The sequence below is a fragment of the Podarcis cretensis genome, assembly GCF_951804945.1.
Source record: "Podarcis cretensis genome assembly, chromosome: 15".
NCBI classification, from domain to species: domain Eukaryota; kingdom Metazoa; phylum Chordata; class Lepidosauria; order Squamata; family Lacertidae; genus Podarcis; species Podarcis cretensis.
Window position 1 is genome coordinate 34,616,344 of NC_137185.1, and position 20,704 is coordinate 34,637,047.

Consider the following 20,704-nt stretch of genomic DNA (forward strand, 5'->3'; position numbering starts at 1 on the left):
AAAACATGTGCCTGCAACAAAACATTGCCAGGTGTGCAGAGTGCTCTTGTTCAGTGCTGAAGGGAGCCAGCCAGCCATGCCCTCTTCCAGAGACTCCATTCCATTTCCCCTCCCACCTGGTTTTCTGTCTCCACTCCACCCTATCAGTCAATCCACATTCCATGCCCACTGAACATGCTTAGGCCACGTTGGACTGTTTCGGGGGTTCCCCCCATGACGGTTCCCCCCCTAAAGATTTCTTGTCCTTCAGCAAACCTTATATTAATTTACAAAGCCCTGAACAACAGGTCCAGGGCGCCACTGTTGCCCAATGCTACAGAAAACAGGTACCATATCTGCCCAGATCTGGAAATTATGTTGTGTGTTTGGAGGAGCATGCACATGCAATGTACCCACTCAAACCACCTACATGTCAAAAGGGAAAGGAGCATGTTTTGGAAAAGCATGACCCCCAATGTTTAAAAATGTGCATATGTATCCCGGGAGATGAGTGGGTGGCTAGGCTCCCTTCCACAAACCTACTGCACATCCTTTAAAACAGTGTTTCCCAACCTTGTGCCTCCAGCTGTTTTTGAACTACAACTCCCATCATCCCTGACTAGCAAGACCAGTGGCAAGGAATGATGGGAATTGTAGTCCAAAAACAGCTGGAGGCACAAGGTTGGGAAACACTGCTTTAAAAACACGTGCTTGCCTCCCTCAAAGGGCAAAGCAATCCAAGGCCAGACCTATTTCAGAATCATTGCAATGCATTTTCTTGTTCGTCGTTTTTAATTAGCTGGGCTTTTAGCATCCAGGGTTAAGCTTGGGTGCTTTGGCATATGGTTTTATGTACTCGGCAGGGCATTTTGTGCCCATTTTCGTTTGCTTTATTGCTTGTTTTGAAAAGCTGTAACTCACCCCAGGCTCTAAAGATGGGGTAGCCTACAAATAAATAAACCAGTGTTAAAGCATAGCATAAACTGGACATTTTGAGCTCATGCTAAATAATAATGATAATAATAATTAATATTTATACCCCGCCCATCAGGCTGAGTTTCCCCAGCCACTCTGGGCAGCTCCCAATCAAGTGTTAAAAACAATACAACATTAAATATTAAAAACTTCCCTAAACAGGGCTGCCTTCTGATGTCTTTTAAAAAATAGGATAGCTGCTTATTTCCTTGACATCCGATGGGAGGGCGTTCCACAGGGCGGGCACCACTACTGAGAAGGCCCTCTGCCTGGTTCCCTGTAACCTCACTTCTCACAATCAGGGAACTGCCAGAAGGCCTTCAGCACTGGATCTAAGTGTTCAGGCTGAACGATGGGGATGGAAACACTCCAGGTATACAGGACCAAGGCCATTTAGGGCTTTAAAGGTCAGCAACAACACTTTGAATTGTGCTTGGAAATATACTGGGAGCCAATGTAGGTCTTTCAGGACCAGTGTCATATGGTCCCAGCGGCCACTCCCAGTCACCAGTCTAGCTGCTGCATTCTGTCTAAGCGGGAGATAACCAGAGCATGCACCACTCTGGCAAGACAGTCTGTGGGCAGGTAGGGTCTCAGCCTGCGTACCAGATGGAGCTGGTAGACAGCTGCCCTGGACACAGAATTATCCTGTGCCTCCATGGACAGCTGCGAGTCCAAAATGACTCCCAGGCTGCGCACCTGGTTCTTCAGAGGCACAGTTACCCCATTCAGGACCAGGGAGTCCTCCATACCTGCCTGCCCCTTATCCCCCCAAAACAATACTTCTGTCTTGTCAGGATTCAACCTCAATCTGTTGGCCGCCATCCATCCTCTAACTGCCTCCATGCACTCACACAGGACCTTCACTGCCTTCACTGGTTCTGATTTAAAAGAGAGGTAGAGCTGGGTGTCATCTGCATACTGATGATAAAAAGAAACGCATCATCACTTGTATGCAGTCCTGCTATATTCCACAAGAACAGAGCTGTCATGAGGACACCGCAACACTTTGCAGAGAACAGGGGAAAAGAATCAGCATCCAAATAAGTGGAATGCATTATTGAGTGTTGCTCATTGCAGTAAAGGCTAGTCCATTGGGGAGATGGAGACACTGCCCCTCCAAACAGTTGGGACGTGGCATTGGTTTGCAGCTTCCTCCTCCTTGTTGCCCTTGAAGAACTTGGGACGAAGGGAGGTGGAGGCAAAACCAGAATTAGTTGGCTCTACCTGTCATTGGCTCTACCTATCATTGGAGGGACGCGGGTGGCGCTGTGGGTTAAATCACAGAGCCTAGGACTTGCCAGTCAGAAGGTCGGTGGTTCGAATCCCCGCAACGGGGTGAACTCCCGTTGCTGAGTCCCTGCTCCTGCCAATCTAGCAGTTCAAAAGCATGTCAAAGTGCAAGTAGATAAATAGGTATCACTCCGGCGGGAAGGTAAACAGTGTTTCCGTGCGCTGCTCTGGTTCACCAGAAGCGGCTTAGTCATGCTGGCCACATGACCCGGAAGCTGTACGCCGGCTCCCTCAGCCAATAAAGTAAGATGAGCGCAGCAACCCCAGAGTCGGCCACGACTGGACCTAATGGTCAGGGGTCCCTTTACCTTTAATTTACCTATCATTGGCTCTGGCTGCACCAGGCCCCACTGTCACTCAATGGGAAGACAGTTACAGCTCAGCTTTAGACAGCATCTACTTCACCTTCAGGAGCTCCCAGGTTTGATCCCTGGCATCGCTAGGTAGGGATGGGAATGTCTCCTGCCTGAAACCCCAGAGGGCTGCTGCCAGCACAGAAATATGGAACCAGACAAACTACAGGTCTACCAACAGGGAAGTTTCCTATGTTCCACTTCAAAGGTCTGTGCTGCCAGTGGAACACCAGTGGAGACTTGGAGGCAATCTTACAGTAAGGTCAAAGGAGACCTGATGTTGGGGATCTATGATCAGACTTCCTGTAGATGCAACATAAGTTGAAAGTACTCTTTTACCACGTTAAGAATCATAGAAACTGTAGTTTGTTAAGGGTGCTGGGAGTTGCAGATCTGTAAGGTCAGCACCCTTAACTGCAGTTCCCAGTATTCACTGAAGGAAGCCATAACTATTTAAAGTGGGTAAAGAATGCTTTATGGTGTATCATATGGGTGAGAGATTCTCCCGCCCGCCCCCCCCTGCAAATTCCAGGTGGGGGCAGCATCCAGATTGGGACCATTGTTGTGGGTAAAGTGTTAAAGGTCGGGATTTGTGTAAAGAAACCCTAGACTTAAAGGTACAGATTAGAAGCTAATGTGCTGTGTAGTTTGTCCCTAAGAAAGCAGCAGATCTTCCTCCCTGGACCTTATAGCCCAGGCCCAAATGCCCTCACCTTCATAGGACCAGTTGTTGTTCAGGGTCTGTGTCAGCGCCTGCATCTCTTGCAGAAGGACAGAGTCGGCCTGGCTGCTGTTCTCTCCACCATCGTCTTCCTCCAAAATATCTTCTTCCTCTTCAGGGTCTGGTGAATTCTCCATCATCTCCTCGATTTCTTCAATCACCTGCAAAAAGAACGAACTGCTTAAGAATTATGTTTGGCTTCAGTGCAGAAAGAAAGAAAGAAAAGACATTAAATTTTATTATGAAAATGCTGTGTTTTATTTATTTTCTTCCAAGACAAAATGGAATGTTAGCTGATGTTTAAATTTCTCGGCAAGAATACATTTTCTTCAGTGTACCTGTTGGGTAGTTTAGGCAAATGTACCTTATAGGGACCATTCATTATTATTTTTATCAAGGCACTTTAAATACCATTGATGAAAGCTGAATCATCTAGGCTACAGCGTGAACACACACAGATGCAATAAATGACAACCAAGTCCAAACACATTTATTTGCTACACTTGTATGCCACCTTCCTGCTCAAAACACTCAAGGTCTTTTACACTTTATAAATTTACAATCTAAGAGACTGAAAATACCTTTTAAAAAAAAAAATCGTCTTTGGCTCAGCTTCAGTCACTATCTCTCAACATAACATGCCCTACCTCACATGTTGTGATGATAAAATGGAGGGAGAACCATGGGGGGAAAGCGAGAACGTGCCCACGAGAATCTGGGAATCATGGACATGCTTAGGGACAATCCAGTCGTCTCAAAATAACCCAGATGTGTTAAGGCATAGTACACAATTCTAAAAGCCACAAAGTCACTATTAAGGAGAAGACTACTGTGGTGTTTGCCTCCTAGGTGGGTCATAAGGAAAGGGTTAAAAATGAGTGTGATCTGCTTGGCCAGTAGAAACTGATAGGAGTAGTTAGAGTGAAAGTCAGTGTTGTGCGAAAGTCAGTTGAGAGTTGGGAGTTGAAGAAGGAAGAGGAAGGTTTAGTCTGTGGGTTGGTCGAGTTGTGTGGTGAGAGGAATTATTAGGTGGAGTCAGATAGTTAGTTGGGATAATCAGTTTGAAGTTGTTAGGAACACATAGAACAGTTACGGAACTAGGATTAAGAAACTGCTAAGAAAAATTAACTGAAACCATAAGCTTGTTCATGCCTATAAATAAACTTGATTATTTGTTAATGTTAACAACTGTCTGGACTCTGGACCCGTGAGGAGAAACGGGTTGGTGGCAGCGAAGAAAGAAATCGCAGTGGTGGCACAGGGTCAATAGACCGTCAAACGTCCGGGGGCCCTGTGTGATTGCCACAACTACAAGGAATATTTGGGTACTGAGCCATGGAGGAACCTAGTACTCCACATCAGCCTTTGCCAACTAGGTTGTCTCCAGATGTGGCTGGACAACAACTCCATCAGCCCTACCCCCATCCTTGAAGCCGCTTGCTGATAGGCTGCCCTCTGGTGTGCTGCAGTGGCACCATTTCACACGGCCAGAAGGTGGTATTGCAGCTACTGAGTCAAGAGGAATCAGGTGACACAAGGGACCAATAGGATTCTACACCAGGCCCTCTTCTAGCCTGGATCCTTTGTCTGAGCTACTCTTTGTTGACCTTTCCACTCCAGCTTCCCTCCAGACCACAAATCCTTACAGAGACGAGCTAGATACAAGTCATCCCGATACACTTTAGGAAATATAGTATGCAACATCCTTGATGAGCACCGTGCTGCCAATATTTTAAAACAAGAACCATGCTTTGACATGATGAGATAACAATTTGCACAAAATTCATTACCCACTCATGGGGTTGTTATTGTGTTCATCTTTCTGCTTCTCTGGGAAGAGGGATTGAGTGTTACACCACTCTGAGAATTGCAGCTCTGGGAACATGGGGGTCTCCTAACAACTCTCAGTGCCCTTAACAATCTACACTTCCCAGGATTCCTTGTGGGAAGCCATGCCTCTTTAAAGCGGTATCATAGTGCTTGAAATGTATAATGCAGACTGTATTGGCTGCTTGCTCTTCTTCCTTCTTTTATGATTGTTGTTAGGCATAGTCTCTCCCAAATATTACTACGCCATTGCTATCTATCAAATGGTTTGGAAGATTTCCAGTTAGCGGCCATTACTTGGCCACCTGCCAATTCCCAATGCACTTCCTAATCGTTCCTGTGGGATGTCTCTTGACATCTACGTGTCTGGTGGCTGGATCCCAAGGTTGATCCAATAGCAATCCAACAGGGATTACAACCAGGCTTTAGGGGGAAATGCTCCACGGCCCTTCTTCTTCAAATATTTTGACACTGTTAACAGCATTGCCCTTCCTAAAACAAATTTAAGAGTTGGAATGCCTTCCATGGGAAAGAAACAAAGCTCTCCTCCATCGATCACTTGTTTTTCTTTTTTCTTTTTTCTTATCAAGGCCGCCATCTTTCAAAAGTATATAAGTCTCCTGCATTCCTTGCAGAAAACACGGCTTGGAACAGTGGGTCATTGCAGCCGCTCAATAAATGGAGTATCATTGCCATGGTAACGAACAGAAATTCTCAGGTGCAGCTGAAAGCCTCTCAGTATGGGATAAGCTCCCAATATTAATGACCGACTCACTCCTCAAACCCGAGAGACAAAAGCAAGAATCCCACTGAACCACAGTATATGGATTCTGTGGGGAAAAGACGGTGTGAAATTTAACAGCTAGCATGAGCACCAACTCTAAATCTTACTATGCTGTGTATTTTTGTGCCTTTATATTGTAAACCACCCTGTGATGGGTGGGTGAATGAAGGGTGATATAGAAATTTGGTAAATAAAAAATCTATCAGACCACATTGTGCAGTACCCCATGACTCTAAAGTGTCTTCCCCACCCCCTCTTAGAGGTTTGTTAGCTATAAAGGATGCTGCCTTATATGAGATTAAACTATTTGTCTATCTAATCTAGTATTGCCAGCTCTAGCTGGCTGTGATATTCTGGGGTCTCAGACAGAGAGAGCCATCTCCTGCTGCTTCAAGGATCTTCAACTCCGCATGCTGAAAGCATTTAGAGGCTTCCCAAGACAGAACTTGGAAGCTAGAAGAATAGCAAAGATCGGTAACTGATTAAACTTCTTTTTTAAAAATGTGCTGATCTGTGGTCCTCCAGATGTGGCTACATGGCCCAGACTTCATGGCCAATAGTCAAAACTGATGGGAGTTGTAGTTCAGCCACATCTGGATAACCCCAGGCTCTCCATCCCTGGTTTACAGTAACTGGCAGTGGCTAGCCAGGGTGTCAGAGAGAGGTCTCTCCAAGCCCTACCTCAAAACGCCGTGGTTTGAACCCGGGACCTTTTGCACACAAAGGATGTGCTCTACTCCTGAGGGGTGATGGCACACCCCTCATAAGCTTCTCAGTTAGCTGGTGAAAGAGGCAGTGATTGTGTCATTCATGCATTCCCCAAAAAAGACAGAAGCCATTTTTTGTGCATTTACTTCAATTGTCACATTTATGCCCAGGCAAAATATACCCCACAACACAGCGTTACACTACAATCAGGTCTGTGTTTATTTTTAGAAGCTGTTCAGATGGTCCTTTTATCCTATAGCAATGTTGCGTCAACAGGCGGCTGAGGCTGTTTCTACCCACATACTAATTCACGCATGCTCTCTCTCATTCTCCATATTCCAGTCCCCACAAGGCCACAGGCAGAAGGAGATCTAAAGATTTTTAGGAGGAATTTTTCCTCCAAAAACTGTGGTGGGTGAGGGATGAGAGAAAGGGATGGTGTTGAAAACCACTGACCAGTTTGAGCAGGGAGGATTCTCAGCTTTAGGAGCCAGTGCTTCCTGGGAAGAATTGCAGGGTGGAATTTCCCTTTTTGTTTTGTTTTTAAAAAATGTTCCATTGCCTGCTTTGGGGGCTCCTAGGGATAACCCAAAACATTTTGCTGCCTGAGGCAAAGACAATGCCCTCTCACGCCACATACAGAAGGTTTGTTTTGCATGCAGGTGGTCTCAGGTTTAATTCCCATCACCTCCATGAAGAGATGCCATTCTGAAATCTTGTCAGCAATGTCTAGGCAACACGATGGCCATGTACATACGCAATAGACAATCTTTATAGAATTCCTTAAAACCATAACAAGTACAAAATGAAATCTTTAGTCTCAAAGTCTCTCAAAATCTTTAAATGAAGTGAGGTACCAGACTGTGTCTAGGGACGCAGGTGGCGCTGTGGGTTAAAGCCTCAGCGCCTAGGGCTTGCCGATCGAAAGGTCGGCGGTTCGAATCCCTGCGGCGGGGTGCGCTCCCGCTGCTCGGTCCCAGCGCCTGCCAACCTAGCAGTTCGAAAGCACCTCCGGGTGCAAGTAGATAAATAGGGACCGCTTACCAGCGGGAAGGTAAACGGCGTTTCCGTGTGCGGCTCTGGCTCGCCAGAGCAGCGATGTCACGCTGGCCACGTGACCCGGAAGTGTCTCCGGACAGCGCTGGCCCCTGGCCTCTTAAGTGAGATGGGCGCACAACCCCAGAGTCTGTCAAGACTGGCCCGTATGGGCAGGGGTACCTTTACCTTTACCAGACTGTGTACGATGAAAGACAAGCTGTGACACCCATCTTATTATAGTATGTATGTATGTATTATGGTTTATAATTTTTGTAAAGTGGTATGTGAATGCAGGTCATCATCTGTAAAATTTTATTTTCAGTTTATGAAGCAATGCTACATCCTCCCACCATGCTGATGAAGAATTCCACGAAACAGTAGTCAATATCCGGAATCACTGTTCAGTGTTGGACATCATATTTGCTGAATACACAAAGCTTCACAGCTTGTCTTTGTATTTGATATAGTTTGAAGGAATTCTATAAAGATTGTCTATTGGGTATGTATATGGTCATTGTGTTGCCTAGACATTGCTGACGTTCTCTTTGCAACACAGGAGTTTGTTTCATTCTGAAATCTTGGACAGCTGTTAGATAGTCTGGGGACAACAGGTTAGCCGTGTAGTGACAACCCTGTACATGTTTTCTGTTTGCTCTGCAGCCAATGTAGGGGGATGCATGGCAAAGCTGACATCTGAAAGCATTCAAGATGCCCATAAATCTCCACCTGCTCTCCAGCCACCGTTGTGAGCAACTTCTCAAGGCAGATTTGCTGAGCCTGGAAAGAAAGCGGGTTGCCTAACGGGCAAATACCGCTCTTCGGAAAAGGCTGAGCACGTTTGCCGAGCGGGTGGCAGAAGGTGCCTTAGAATTTCCCATCTTTTACACAGGAAAGGCCAAGGGAAGATTGTGTACCTGATCTGCTGTGAGTAGAGGCTCCTCGTTAATACCAGAGTCATTTTCACTCTTCTCGTTAAGCTCTTCCTCTTCCTTCTCGTGGATCTGAAGGGGGAAGAAAACCCAAGCCGCATGCTGATTCAGTAGCAGGTATGGGTGGTCCCCATTTAGGTTTATTCTATTTCTATTTTTATTTTGGTCCTTAGGCTAATCTTTCCTAAATGGACCGGGCAGGTATTCTCTCTGCTTTTTTTGTTTTTTTAAAAAATAGAAAACCAAAGTTCTAAGAAGCAGTTCAAAAGGGTCTGCCATGTTTCATTAAAATCCCCCAAGATCCCCCTCCATGCAACATGCGTACTTGTTTCGTTTCCTCGTCTCCCCCAGATATCTGGGAGGGGAAAGTGTTGGAGGAAAAGAGGGATCGTTCACTAAAACAAGAGCTCAGAGGAGAAGCCTAGAGAGGAGATAATGACACCCGGCAGGCAATAGCAGTGAAATATCTGGCAAGAAGCATCAATATGAAGTGTGGCTCAGGTGTGGCTCAGCACTACCACTTGGCATTTTCGGGCAGCTTCCAGAGCCCAGGGAGACCCAGCCAGGACACCACCAATTCTGTTCTCCCTCCACCATTAAATTTTATTTGGCTGTGTCTTCTTCACACAGCCAGGAGTGTACTGGCAAATTCACAAGTGAAGGGTCCCTTCACAATAGCCACAGCCAGGTCTGCTCCTAAGATTATGCAACCTTCTAAGATTACAACAACAAACCTATGGTCACGTAAAGCATCCTCAATAAACACATGAGACATAACCGGCTGGGTTCTTAGATAAATAAGGTATACTATTCATTGTATCAAATTGTAAATTTCAACAGAAGTAACTCATAAAGTGGTCCACAGCTACTACTATGCCATAAGATCCACTGTCTTGTAATATCACACATGTGCTTTAACTACTGATGAAGCCCAGGATGGTGAAACAACGCCAATATTCCAGAAATCCTTGTCTAGACTCTGTGATAGGACTTTGTGGAACTGTAAAAATCTTTCATGTGGATTGTTTGGACATTATGAACAGAAAGGTGGAACAGACACCATTACACAGATGGACCTTATGCATGAACTGACTAGAGAATTATCTGATCCACTGGGTCTTCTGCTTTGTTCGTTTGTTGAACTTTATGAGTTACTTCTGTTGAAATTTACAATTTGATATAATGAATAAAGGTAAAGGTAAAGGGACCCCTGACCATTAGGTCCAGTTGTGACCAACTCTGGGGTTGTGGCGCTCATCTCGCTTTATTGGCTGAGGGAGCCGATGTACAGCTTCCAGGTCATGTGGCCAGCATGACTAAGCCGCTTCTGGCGAACCAGAGCAGCACACGGAAACGCCATTTACCTTCCCACTGGAGCAGTACCTATTTATCTACTTGCACTTTGACGTGCTTTCGAACTGCTAGGTTGGCAGGAGCAGGGACCGAGCAACGGGAGCTCACCCCGTCGCGGGGATTCAAACCGCCGACCTTCTGATCAGCAAGTCCTAGGCTCTGTGGTTTAACACACAGTGCCACCCACGTCCCCGATACAATTAATAGTATACCTTATTTATCTAAGAACACAGCCGGTTACGTCTCATGTGTTTATTGAGGGCCTTCTAAGACTAGACAATAATCTAATTATACAGTAACAATAATTAGGGATGCGTTGCACCAATCAATGCAGATCACCTTTCAGCTAGATCTACTTTTTTAGGTGCGCACCGTTCTCCTGAAATGGAAGCACCTTGTGTTTTCAGTGTGCCTAAATTATTAACTCTGGAGCATACAAAGCAACAACTCATTTATGTTCTTCCTTCTCGCCTTCTCTAGGAGCCAATCCTCAATGACCGACTCACCTCCTTTCACTCTGATTGGCTCCAAATACAGGTGGCCGCCTGTCATGGATGCTTTAGGTGAGATTCCTGACTTGCAGGGGTTGGACTAGATGACCCTCAGGGTCCCTTCCAAGTCTAATATTCTATGATTCTATGAATCGGTGCAAAGAGGGAGAATGTTTCTTTTCAGATCTGAGCCATTGGCCAACTTCTGGTGCTGGACCCCTACCACTGCCGGATTTATGTATAAGCTAAACAAGCTATCGCTTAGGGCCCCACTCTCTTGGGGGCCCCCCAAAAATGTAAAGGGGAAAAAACTGCATATACATTTCCAAAATATAAGATACAAAACAAATAAAACAAAACCTACATACAGTGTTTTGTGGGCTCCTATGATGTAAGTAATGGGCCTCTGATCATTTAAAGTTAGAGCTTAACCATTATTTCACTGTTAATATACTTCTTCTTAATTGTATTTCAGTTCAGCAATTAATTTGATAAAATACATATTTTGTTATGTGCAAATGGCTTCAGATACCTATTAGGTCCATAAATCACCATATAGCATTTATTCAACCCAAAAAACAGCAACAATTTGTTGTTGACAAAGGACAGCTGGACATATAAAGGGCCCCATTACCTTCAGTAGCTTAGAGCCTCATCGAACCTAAATATGGCCCTGACCCCTACCATTATAACGATAATGACCTCCTTGTGGTCTTCTGATAGGTATCTGACCCAGCCACAGAATGTCTTATCAAATGAGTTTTTAGTCTGATTCACCAGGGCTCTTCCTATTTGTCTAGCTGCCATTCTCATTTCCCATAAAGTGGCCCCTACATCAGGGGCATTGTGAAGCGTAAAACAACAACTGGAACCAGAAGCTCATGGAGAATAAGGTTATCAATGGCTAGAAGCCAAGGTAGCTGTGCCCTGCCTCCACAGTAGAAGGCAGTGATGCTTTTGAATACCAGTTGCTGGGAAATACAAGGGGGGAGAGGGGTCTTGTTCTTGGGTCCTGCTGGCTGGCCACTGTAAAAACAGGGAGCTGCATTAGAAGGGCCATTCTGATTTGATTACTTAAAGCCAGCCTCTTCAGAATTGAATTACTTTACAGGAAATTTAAAAACAACACTCATGCTAAAGGAAGGCTGTAGCCAGAGATTTTCTCTGAAGGGACCAGTTCTGGTTCCCTAGCGATTCACACTCAGCCTTCAGCTTATAAGGGCCATTCCAAAAAGGCAGGAAGTCCTCCCTTCCTGTTTGATTCTTATTTAGGAAGGCGATCAATACTTTCTGGCCTCACTGTTTCACTGGCTCCAGCAGTTTATTTGACTGAATTGCTGCACTGGCTGACGCCACTCGCATCACCCGCTTCCTGAAGCTGAGATTGCATAACACCCACTAGAGCTGCTGCAGAGCTTGTGGAACAAGGCAGGCGAGAGCCTTGCGATCCACTTTCCGGAAGTCACTACTAATTCTTACAAATATACCCCCTGCGCAGAGGCCACAATACTTGACATGCACCTGCTTTGCTTGCAGACCCAACACAAAGCCTCCATGGGCAATTGCTGGTGTGTGTGTGGGTGTGTGGGTGTGGGTGTGGGTGGGTGTGATGTGCTGGCAGGGCCCACTGCTGTGCGAACAACTGCTCTAGACACCCTCAGCCACCATATTAATTTCTGTAATATAACATCACGTCAAGGCATGGTAGTAAGTTAACATGGCGAATCCCAGCCACCCAGTGCTGGTTGCTGTGGGACGTTTAGGGTTCAAACATAACTCTGCATGATTTTGCTAGTTAGTATATGAAGGGGTTAAGGACCACAGAGTTAGATCACGCTTCCTCACCCCCAGTGAGGGAGGAAGTGGTGTATTTCTTCCTTCCCTTCCCTTACCCTCCTTCTCCATGCTGTAAGCAATGGAGGCGGATGTGACTCAACATGGCTTCTGGCTTCAGACACATGTCTGAATCTATATTTCCATATTTCTACTAAGAATATTTTTAGCTGCATTTCCAATTGCTGCTGCATAGGACAATGCAGGTCTGTGGCCTCAGATAAGTAAGTAAAGCATTTTTCAACTGACTTCACTGTATAGTCTATTTCATTGCAGGAGGGTAAAAGGGAGTCAGCTGCTTCACACAGCAGAATGAAATAAGGTTTAATAAACTATTCCTATGTTTCACTAAACTGCTTTACAATAGCATTTAAACTCTGCTACTGGGGCTCTCTGGGTACAGGCCCCATGCTTTTGAATTCAGACTTTTTTCCTTTGCTGTTAACCCACACACACATAATTAATATATCCTCTTACCGATTCCCATCAATTGCCAAGCTCTTGCATGCATCAAGCAAGCTTACCTGGGCCCACATAAGAGGGGAACCAGTGTTTTGACAAAAGGTCCCACAAGCTTAGAGCCAGCTCCTGCCCACCAAGGAATCTGGCCCTCAGGCCAAAAAAAGGGAGCCCCACCCACTTCTAAAGGCCTGCAAAAATATTCCAGCCATCTCCCCTACAGCACACTTGCAGTCAGGAACGTTAAGTGACGGGAGCCTAAGAGGTCAAGGAAGAATTGCAGAGCAGCCAGGACATAAAATACAGGTAGCCTAATGGGTTTAAAACAGATTAAATTGCACCAAGCACGAATGACACAGTGTTTTGAACGTAATTTAAAAAATAAGGGCCAAATGCACATTTGTACTCATAGGGCAGCTCTGGGGGCAAACTGACTTCTTAGCAGGCAGTTGGGTAGGATCCTGGCTGCCCACCTTTTTTTCCTTAGGAACACTTCATTACGGGTGCTTTGTTGTGTACTCAGTGCTCTTTATGCAGGCACGTTTTTCGCAGCACGCACACAACATCAAAATGTCGCCCCTATTTTCCCCCATTTTATCCAGATTTACTGTTTCTGCCAGTGTCTCTGTGTATGTTATTCATCGGTAGGGATACAAGAAGGAACCGTTTTCCATTCTGCCCTGTATTCATTGCACTGTTTCCATTCCACTGCAGGCCGTCTTCCATCAAAAAAACTCTGTTATTTCAGTGCAAAGGAAAAGCAATGTAAATGTGAGGAAGGGGGGCCATCATCAATTGTGTATCATTTGCAGTGTGAAAACAACAACAGCTCTAGACAATTGAAAAATAATATTGGGCAGCATTTAAATGCTGGACAGCATTTAGACAAGAATGGCATTGTGTGAAAACTGCACAAAGCTTTTATCTATTTAATATCTTTTATTATATTTCTATCCCAACTTTCCTCCCAGCAGGTCGAGTGCTCAAAACATCGATTCTATAAAACATATTTTGCTGCACTGTGCGAAATACGAGTAAGCCAGGGCTGAACTGATATTACCCTTGCTGGTACCTTTCCCAGGAAAATCAGAGGCTCACTATGTCAGGTTCCTATTGGAAGACCGGACAAACGCTAGAACATTAGCAGTGGTGAGGTTTTTATCAGTGGTTGCAAGAATCAGTGATCCCTATCTTTAAGTCTGAACAAAATGCTTGTTTAACCTGGAGGTAGGCTGTCTGAATTGTGCATTGCTTGTAACAATTTGTTGGGTCTCTGGACCGTAATAAAGATTGATTGATTGATTTAATATATTTTATTATATTTCTATCCCAGCTTTCCTCCTAGCAGGTCAATTCTCCCCTCACAACAACCCTGTGAGTTAGACCAGGCTGAGGGACAGTAACTGGCCCAAAGTCACCCAATGAGCTTCATAGCTGAGTGGGGATTTGAACCCTGATTTCTGAGTCCCCAGTGAACTGCTGAGTGGAAACCACGCTAAATCTCCACAAATAAAAGAGCTAGGGGGAGAGCGAGTCTGAGGGACCACAGGTTTTTCACCATTGCTATACAGTGGCACTGGAAGGAGTGCTCACTGGAAGGACAGATCCTGAAGCTGAGGCTCCAATACTTTGGCCACCTCATGAGAAGAGAAGACTCCCTAGAAAAGACCCTGATGTTGGGAAAGATGGAGGGCACAAGGAGAAGGGGACGACAGAGGACGAGATGGTTGGATAGTGTTCTCGAAGATACCAGCATGAGTTTGACTAGACTGCGGGAGGCAGTGGAAGACAGGAGTGCCTGGCGTGCTCTGGTCCAGGGGGTCACGAAGAGTCGGACACGACTAAACGACTAAACAAAGACAATACAGTGGTACCTTGGGTTACAGGTGCTTCAGGTTACAGATGCTTCAGGTTACAGACTCCGCTAACCCAGAAATAGTACCTCAGGTTAAGAACTTTACCTCAGAATGAGAACAGAAATTGTGCGGCGGCAGCAGCGAGAGGCCCCATTAGCTAAAGCGGTACCTCAGGTTCAGTACAGTTCTAGGTTAAGAACGGACCTCCAGAACGAATTAAGTTTGTAACCCGAGGTACCACTGTACACTGAAAAGCCAAAGCTCTTCTTGGTTTCAGGAGCCTTTTCTAGCCTCACCCAGAGATGCCAGGTGAGCACAGGGCACTGAATCTCAGGGTCAAGGGTTCGAGGTCCTTGTTGGGCAAAAGATTCCTGCATTCCAGGGGGTTGGACTAGATGGCCTTCATGGTCCCCTCCAGCTCTACAATTCCATGATTCTATGAAGCTGGAAGTTTCTGCAGTCATAGCATGTGCTCTGCCCCTGTGCTTCACCCCTAATGTTCACCATCTGAATCAGCTTTGAGAAGCAATTGCACATTCACTTGAGACTCGTCCATTTACAAATGAACAGCCCTGATACCTGACCATGAGGTAAAGGGGTTTCTCTCTATGGCTACATACACACCATACATTTAAAGTGGTGCATTGCTTCCCCACCCACCCCAAAGAATCCTGGGAACTGTAGTTTGTTAATGGTGCTGGGAATTGTAGTTCTGTGGTGGGTAGACGATAGACCCCAGGATTCTTGTGCTTGAAATGTATGTTGTGTATGCAAACCTTGTCTTTTCTAGACTCTGGAATTATTTCCATTGATTTTAAAAGACTGCTATTTCATTTTTAAAAAGCTCTTCTCCAAATAAAACCTGGATGAAATACAAAGCTATTTTAATTTATTCCTTGGTCCTGAGCAAAGGAGTGATTTCGCCTCTTCAGCTGCTTTCAAGGTCAGCGAGTTCTGGCTACAATACAAGGCGGTGCAGGAAGAAGAAACTGCATCACAGCAAGGGTTATTCAAGGTTTGCTTAGGAGTGTGTCCCTCTCAGCTTTCGAAACCCTACCAGCAGATTAGCAAGAACCCCTCAACATCTGGAGGCAATCCAAGGGCCCAAACAAGAACAGTAAAGGTAAAGGGACCCCTGACCATTAGGTCCAGTCATGACCGACTCTGGTGTTGTGGCGCTCACCTCGCTTTACTTGCTGAGGGAGCCGGCGTACAGCTTCCGGGTCATGTGGCCAGCATGACTAAGCCGCTTCTGGCGAACCAAAGCAGCGCACGGAAACGCCGTTTACCTTCCTGCCGGAGTGGTACCTATTTATCTACTTGCACTTTGATGTGCTTTCGAACTGCTAGGTTGACAGAAGCAGGGGCCGAGCAATGGGAGCTCACCACGTCGTGGGGATTCGAACCGCCGACCTTCTGATCGGCAAGCCCTAGGCTCTGTGGTTTAACCCAAACAAGAACAGACGTTATGCTAAATGCACCATCAGAGCTTGGAAAGTTCATTTTTTAAAAAGAAACTATTCCAGATTGCAACATCAAGTGTGCCACATGAGTGATGCCTCATTAAAAGTATCAGAAGAAAAAGAAAAGAAAGAAAGGAACTAATTCCAGATCACATTCGTCGCTTTGCTAAACAAACTAGTTCAGTTTATGGCTCGAGTTCATCCAAATAATCCTCAGCCAAAAAAAGAAAATCAATTGAGGTGTCGACTTTACAGCAATAAAGTTCAGAACACCAATGACAAACTGTTCTCTTCTCCTTTTTTAAGACGCTGCCTGGAGCTCTGAACATCGGAGAGGACAGTGACGATGGCTGTCAAGAACATCCTCAAAGACCCGCATCATATGCCTGTATGCTGCTGGGGGGGATGCTAGATCTCCTACAAGCTTCCACTGCCCGCTGAAAATAACATCTCTCTGGCCATCTGTTGTTCATGCTTCCTGGCCCGATTAAATTAGTCCTTCACTCCAGCAAACCCATTAATAATATAAGGCCTAATAAGTTATTGTTGACTGAGCAGAATAGCAGGCTCCTGGTGGAAGCTGCAATTCTCCATGCGTCAGCCTACAAAGCCAACACACACATTACAATATGATACGATACGATAATCTTTATTGTCATTGCCCCATACAAAACAACAAAATTGAAAAAATCTACATAAGATATTCAAAAACCAACAAGCCTGCCATCCCAGCTATCCCAACCTGGTTAGCCCCCTAAAAACTCTGATACCCCGTTTTTAAATAAAATATACTCCCGTAGAGACTCCTTACACTGCATTTAAAACCAAAATCACATTTGGATAGAAACTGTTTCTCAGGCAGCTAGTCCTAGTCTTTATAACCCTGTACCTTCTTCCAGAAGGCAGAAGCTGAAACAGATCATTTCCGGGGTGCGCACTATCCTGCACTATCTCTGCAGCTTTCTTATGGCACCTGGAAGCATAGATTTGATCCAAGGGGGGAAGAGAGCACCCAATTATTCTCTCCGCAGTCTTTACAACCCTGGACAGCATTGTTTTTTCTCTGACCGTGCAGCTCCCAAACCACACACACAGACCATAAGTTATCCTGCAACATTTCAGGAGGACAAAGTGGGACGCCACCCTCCCACCCGTGCTGTCTCCTCTCTCCATAGCTGCCCCACCACTTCTCTCACCCTTACCCACTTGGCCCCCCACCCGTCCTGCCACTTTTCTCGTGCCCCCACCCACCCACTGCTTCTCACCCTTGCCCGCCCACCCACGAGATCAGGGTGCCCTGGGATGAAGGCAGAGCCTGGAGCGCGTTCAAAGAAAGCAGGGCCACCCCGCCTAAAACAGGACACTTGGCAAGTATGACACTCTTGGAGCAGGTAGGTATAAAAGTGAAATGATTCCTTTAATTTCAGCTGGGGTGCACATGACACACCCAACCCGTGGCTGGTTATTGTCAGGGACTGGGCAGACGAGGAATGGTGGAGACGGCCTCCCCACCCTGACCCTTCCAGGGAGGAGGAAGAGGAAGACAGTATAGATTTACAACAAGAGTTCGAGGGAAGTCACAGCTCAGAGGCAGATGAGAGGGGAAGTGGGGAAATCATGGGAGAGCCAGAGTAACACCAGGCTGACATGTTGTCATTAGAAAGCATTCCAGACCCTCCATCTCCCAGAACCCGGTGAGCGTTAAAAGTAGGAGAGCAAAGAGCTCAAAGACAGAGGGCACGTAGCAGCACGCGTAGAGGAGATGGTGAGAATGATGAATGAAGAAGTGGGAGAGACGGGGGGTGGAGATTCACTCGGGACAACACCATTATCCAAGAGGCTGGGTTCTACAGAGCCTCTCTCTGTAAATACAGTGGTACCTCAGGTTACAGACGCTTCAGGTTACAGACTCTGCTAACCCAGAAATAGTACCTCGGGTTAAGAACTTTGCTTCAGGATGAGAACAGAAATTGTGCGGTGGCAGCGGGAGGCTCCATTAGCTAAAGTGGTACCTCAGGTTAAGAACAGTTTCAGGTTAAGAACAGACCTCCAGAACGAATTAAGTTCTTAACCTGAGGTACCACTGTATTGAAATAAAAAAGGACGGTAAGTAACTTTTCCTTGTCTTTATACTTTCCTAGGAAACCAGCCAGGAGCCGCTGACAGCATCCTGACAGTTGTCCCACCACCTTCAGATTCAGATGGTGGCCAGCCCTACCATTTGACAGAGTGAGGCAACCGCCTTAGGTGGCAGGAGCTGTGGGAGACAATGGTGGCTGCTTCCCAGATATTGCTCCGGAGCTCTCTTGGCTGTACTCCTTCCCTGTTGGAGAACAGAGCTCTGTGAGCTACTACGTGGCCCATCTGAGCAAGATACCCTGAGTGAGGCCTTGCCCTGCCCATTCCCTTTCTCTCTTCCACCAGGTCCAGCAAGGAGGAGAGTAGAGTCTGCTGCTTCTTCTCCTTGCTCCTAGTCTCTGCAAGAGAGGCAGGTGGACAGGTTGTGGCAGCAAGGGAAGAATCAACAGGGCTAGAGGCTTGACAAAGGGCCTCCTTGATGCAAAGGCCATGGCAGGTGCCCATTCATGCCAAACCCTGGTGCTGACTGTATCAATTAGGGTTAGAAGCTATGGCTGGGGATAGCTTGTGTTAGCAAGAGCCAGTGGGGACAACTCCTTTCCCAAAGTGAATTTCCCATTACCTTTGAAGTGGATGTTTGGGGTTAGACAGCTGACCAGGTGTCTTTGGGGGAAAATAGAATGCATCCAGCAACACTTCAAAAAATAAAATAAATGCACGGCTGACCGATTTGATGAGACAAAAACCAAAATATATAATCCAGAAACAATGGAAATCTTTAAATGATTGTTTATGTAGACAAGGGTTAAATGCAAGGTACTGGTTGTGTTTAGAATAGATTTATGAAAGATTTAGAAAACTTATTAATTAGAATATTTGTGTGAGATTGTATGGGAAAAATACAGAATAACAGATACAATCTTGCTTAAAGGAGGTGATGGAAGTCAAGCAATGAAATTTTATTATTTTTTTCATATTGAGATATTTGTAGAATAAACTTGGAAGAAATTCTTCCAACTTTTCTTCTTTTTTCTCTTTATTTTTTTCTTCTTTTTTCTTTTCTTCTTTTTTTCTCTTTTGTTCCTTTTTTCATATATATGTGCTTATTTGAAATATGTATGTATGTATGTATGTATGTGTTTGCAATATTTTGCTTATATTTTGTAACAATTATGTTAAATATTAAAAAAAAATGCAGGGGTGGCAGAGAGATAAACACTGATTGCAATGTCTTCCTAAGTTTTTTCCTGAGGCTGAAGACAAACAGACATCAAAAAGAAGCTCTCTGCATTGTGATAATGCTTTGAACTCTTGTTTTTAGTGAACATCCAAATGTCACCTATCAGTGAACCTATCGCTTGTAGGTGTCACTGTTTGGGGCTCCATTATTGCCAGCCCTTGCCATTCCCCCCTTTCCCCCCTGGGAGTCCTACTGCCAATTTCCTGAGACAAGAAGAGATTGCACTGTTTCTATCTCAGGCACTTTATTTTGTTTGTTTTTTTGTAATGTCTCCGGATACACAACTAAATTATATTTGTTGTTGAGGGACACTTAGCGTGAGGGACACTTTCTTTCCCAGCAGCAGTAGGTGGAGGAGGTGGCAACAAAGAGGCAGACCACGGGGCATTTCCTTTCCTCACTTATCATCTTGAACCTTACTCCCGCTGCTGACTTTTCCTCCTGTTCAGGAAAGGAAGAGCCTTGCAGCAAAACACATGGTCCCCGGGCAAGTTTGCACCCACTAGCCCTGCCTCCACTGCCCATTGACCTGTCTGCTGGCCCTCCCAGCCCCATATTCAACATTTGTGTGAAGGGGATGGCTTCAGTATTGGATTACAGCAATGCACTTCCTTGTGCTTGATCCGGAAGCTGTGGTTAGTGAGGAATGCTGCAGCATGGTTGCTGATAGGAGTGAGATTCTGTCAGCAGATTACACCCCTGCTCCAAGATCCGCACTGATGGCCATCTATTTACCAGGCCAAGTTCAATGTGTTATTATTGGTATATAAGGCCCTAAAGGGACACGGGTGGCGCTGTGGGTTAAACCACAGAGCCTAGGACTTGCCGATCAGAAGGTCGGCGGTTCGAATCCCCGAGACGGGGTGAGCTCCCGTTGCTTGGTCCCTGCTCCTGCCAGCCTAGCATGCCAGTGCAAGTAGATAAATAGGTACCGCTCTGGCGGGAAGGTAAACGGTGTTACCTTCCGTGCGCTGCTCTGGTTCGCCAGAAGCGGCTTAGTCATGCTGGCCACATGACCTGGAAGCTGTACGCCGGCTCCTTCAGCCAATAAAGCGAGGTGAGCGCCGCAACCCCAGAGTCGGCCACGACTGGACCTAATGGTCAGGGGTCCCTTTACCTTTTTAAAGCCCTAAATGGCTTGGGACTTGTTTACTTGCAGAATCGCTTTGCCCCGCCTGTGCCCAGTTAAGCACTTATACTCAAGCCATGTTTGTAATAAAACAATCTTTTAGTGTGGCAATACCTACACCTGCCTATTGACATCAGGCAAACACCTTCACTGTACAGTGGTACCTTGGGTTACAGACGCTTCAGGTTACAGAC

General features: G+C 45.8%; 1 protein-coding gene across 4 annotated transcripts in view; it reads right to left on the reverse strand.

The window, feature by feature from the left end:
- FEZ1 (fasciculation and elongation protein zeta 1) overlaps nt 1-20,704 on the reverse strand; it is a 55,298-nt gene that overhangs the window by 13,264 nt on the left and 21,330 nt on the right. For 2 of the 4 annotated variants that reach the window (XM_079955179.1, XM_079955180.1), the window contains exons 4-6: nt 8,593-8,679; nt 3,314-3,482; nt 901-924 (exon numbers count right to left, since the gene is read on the reverse strand). In XM_079955179.1, coding sequence (XP_079811305.1) covers nt 901-924; nt 3,314-3,482; nt 8,593-8,679 — 280 coding nt within the window. The remainder of the gene's footprint in view (nt 1-900; nt 925-3,313; nt 3,483-8,592; nt 8,680-20,704) is intronic. The other 2 variants (XM_079955181.1, XM_079955182.1) reach the window with 2 other exon arrangements.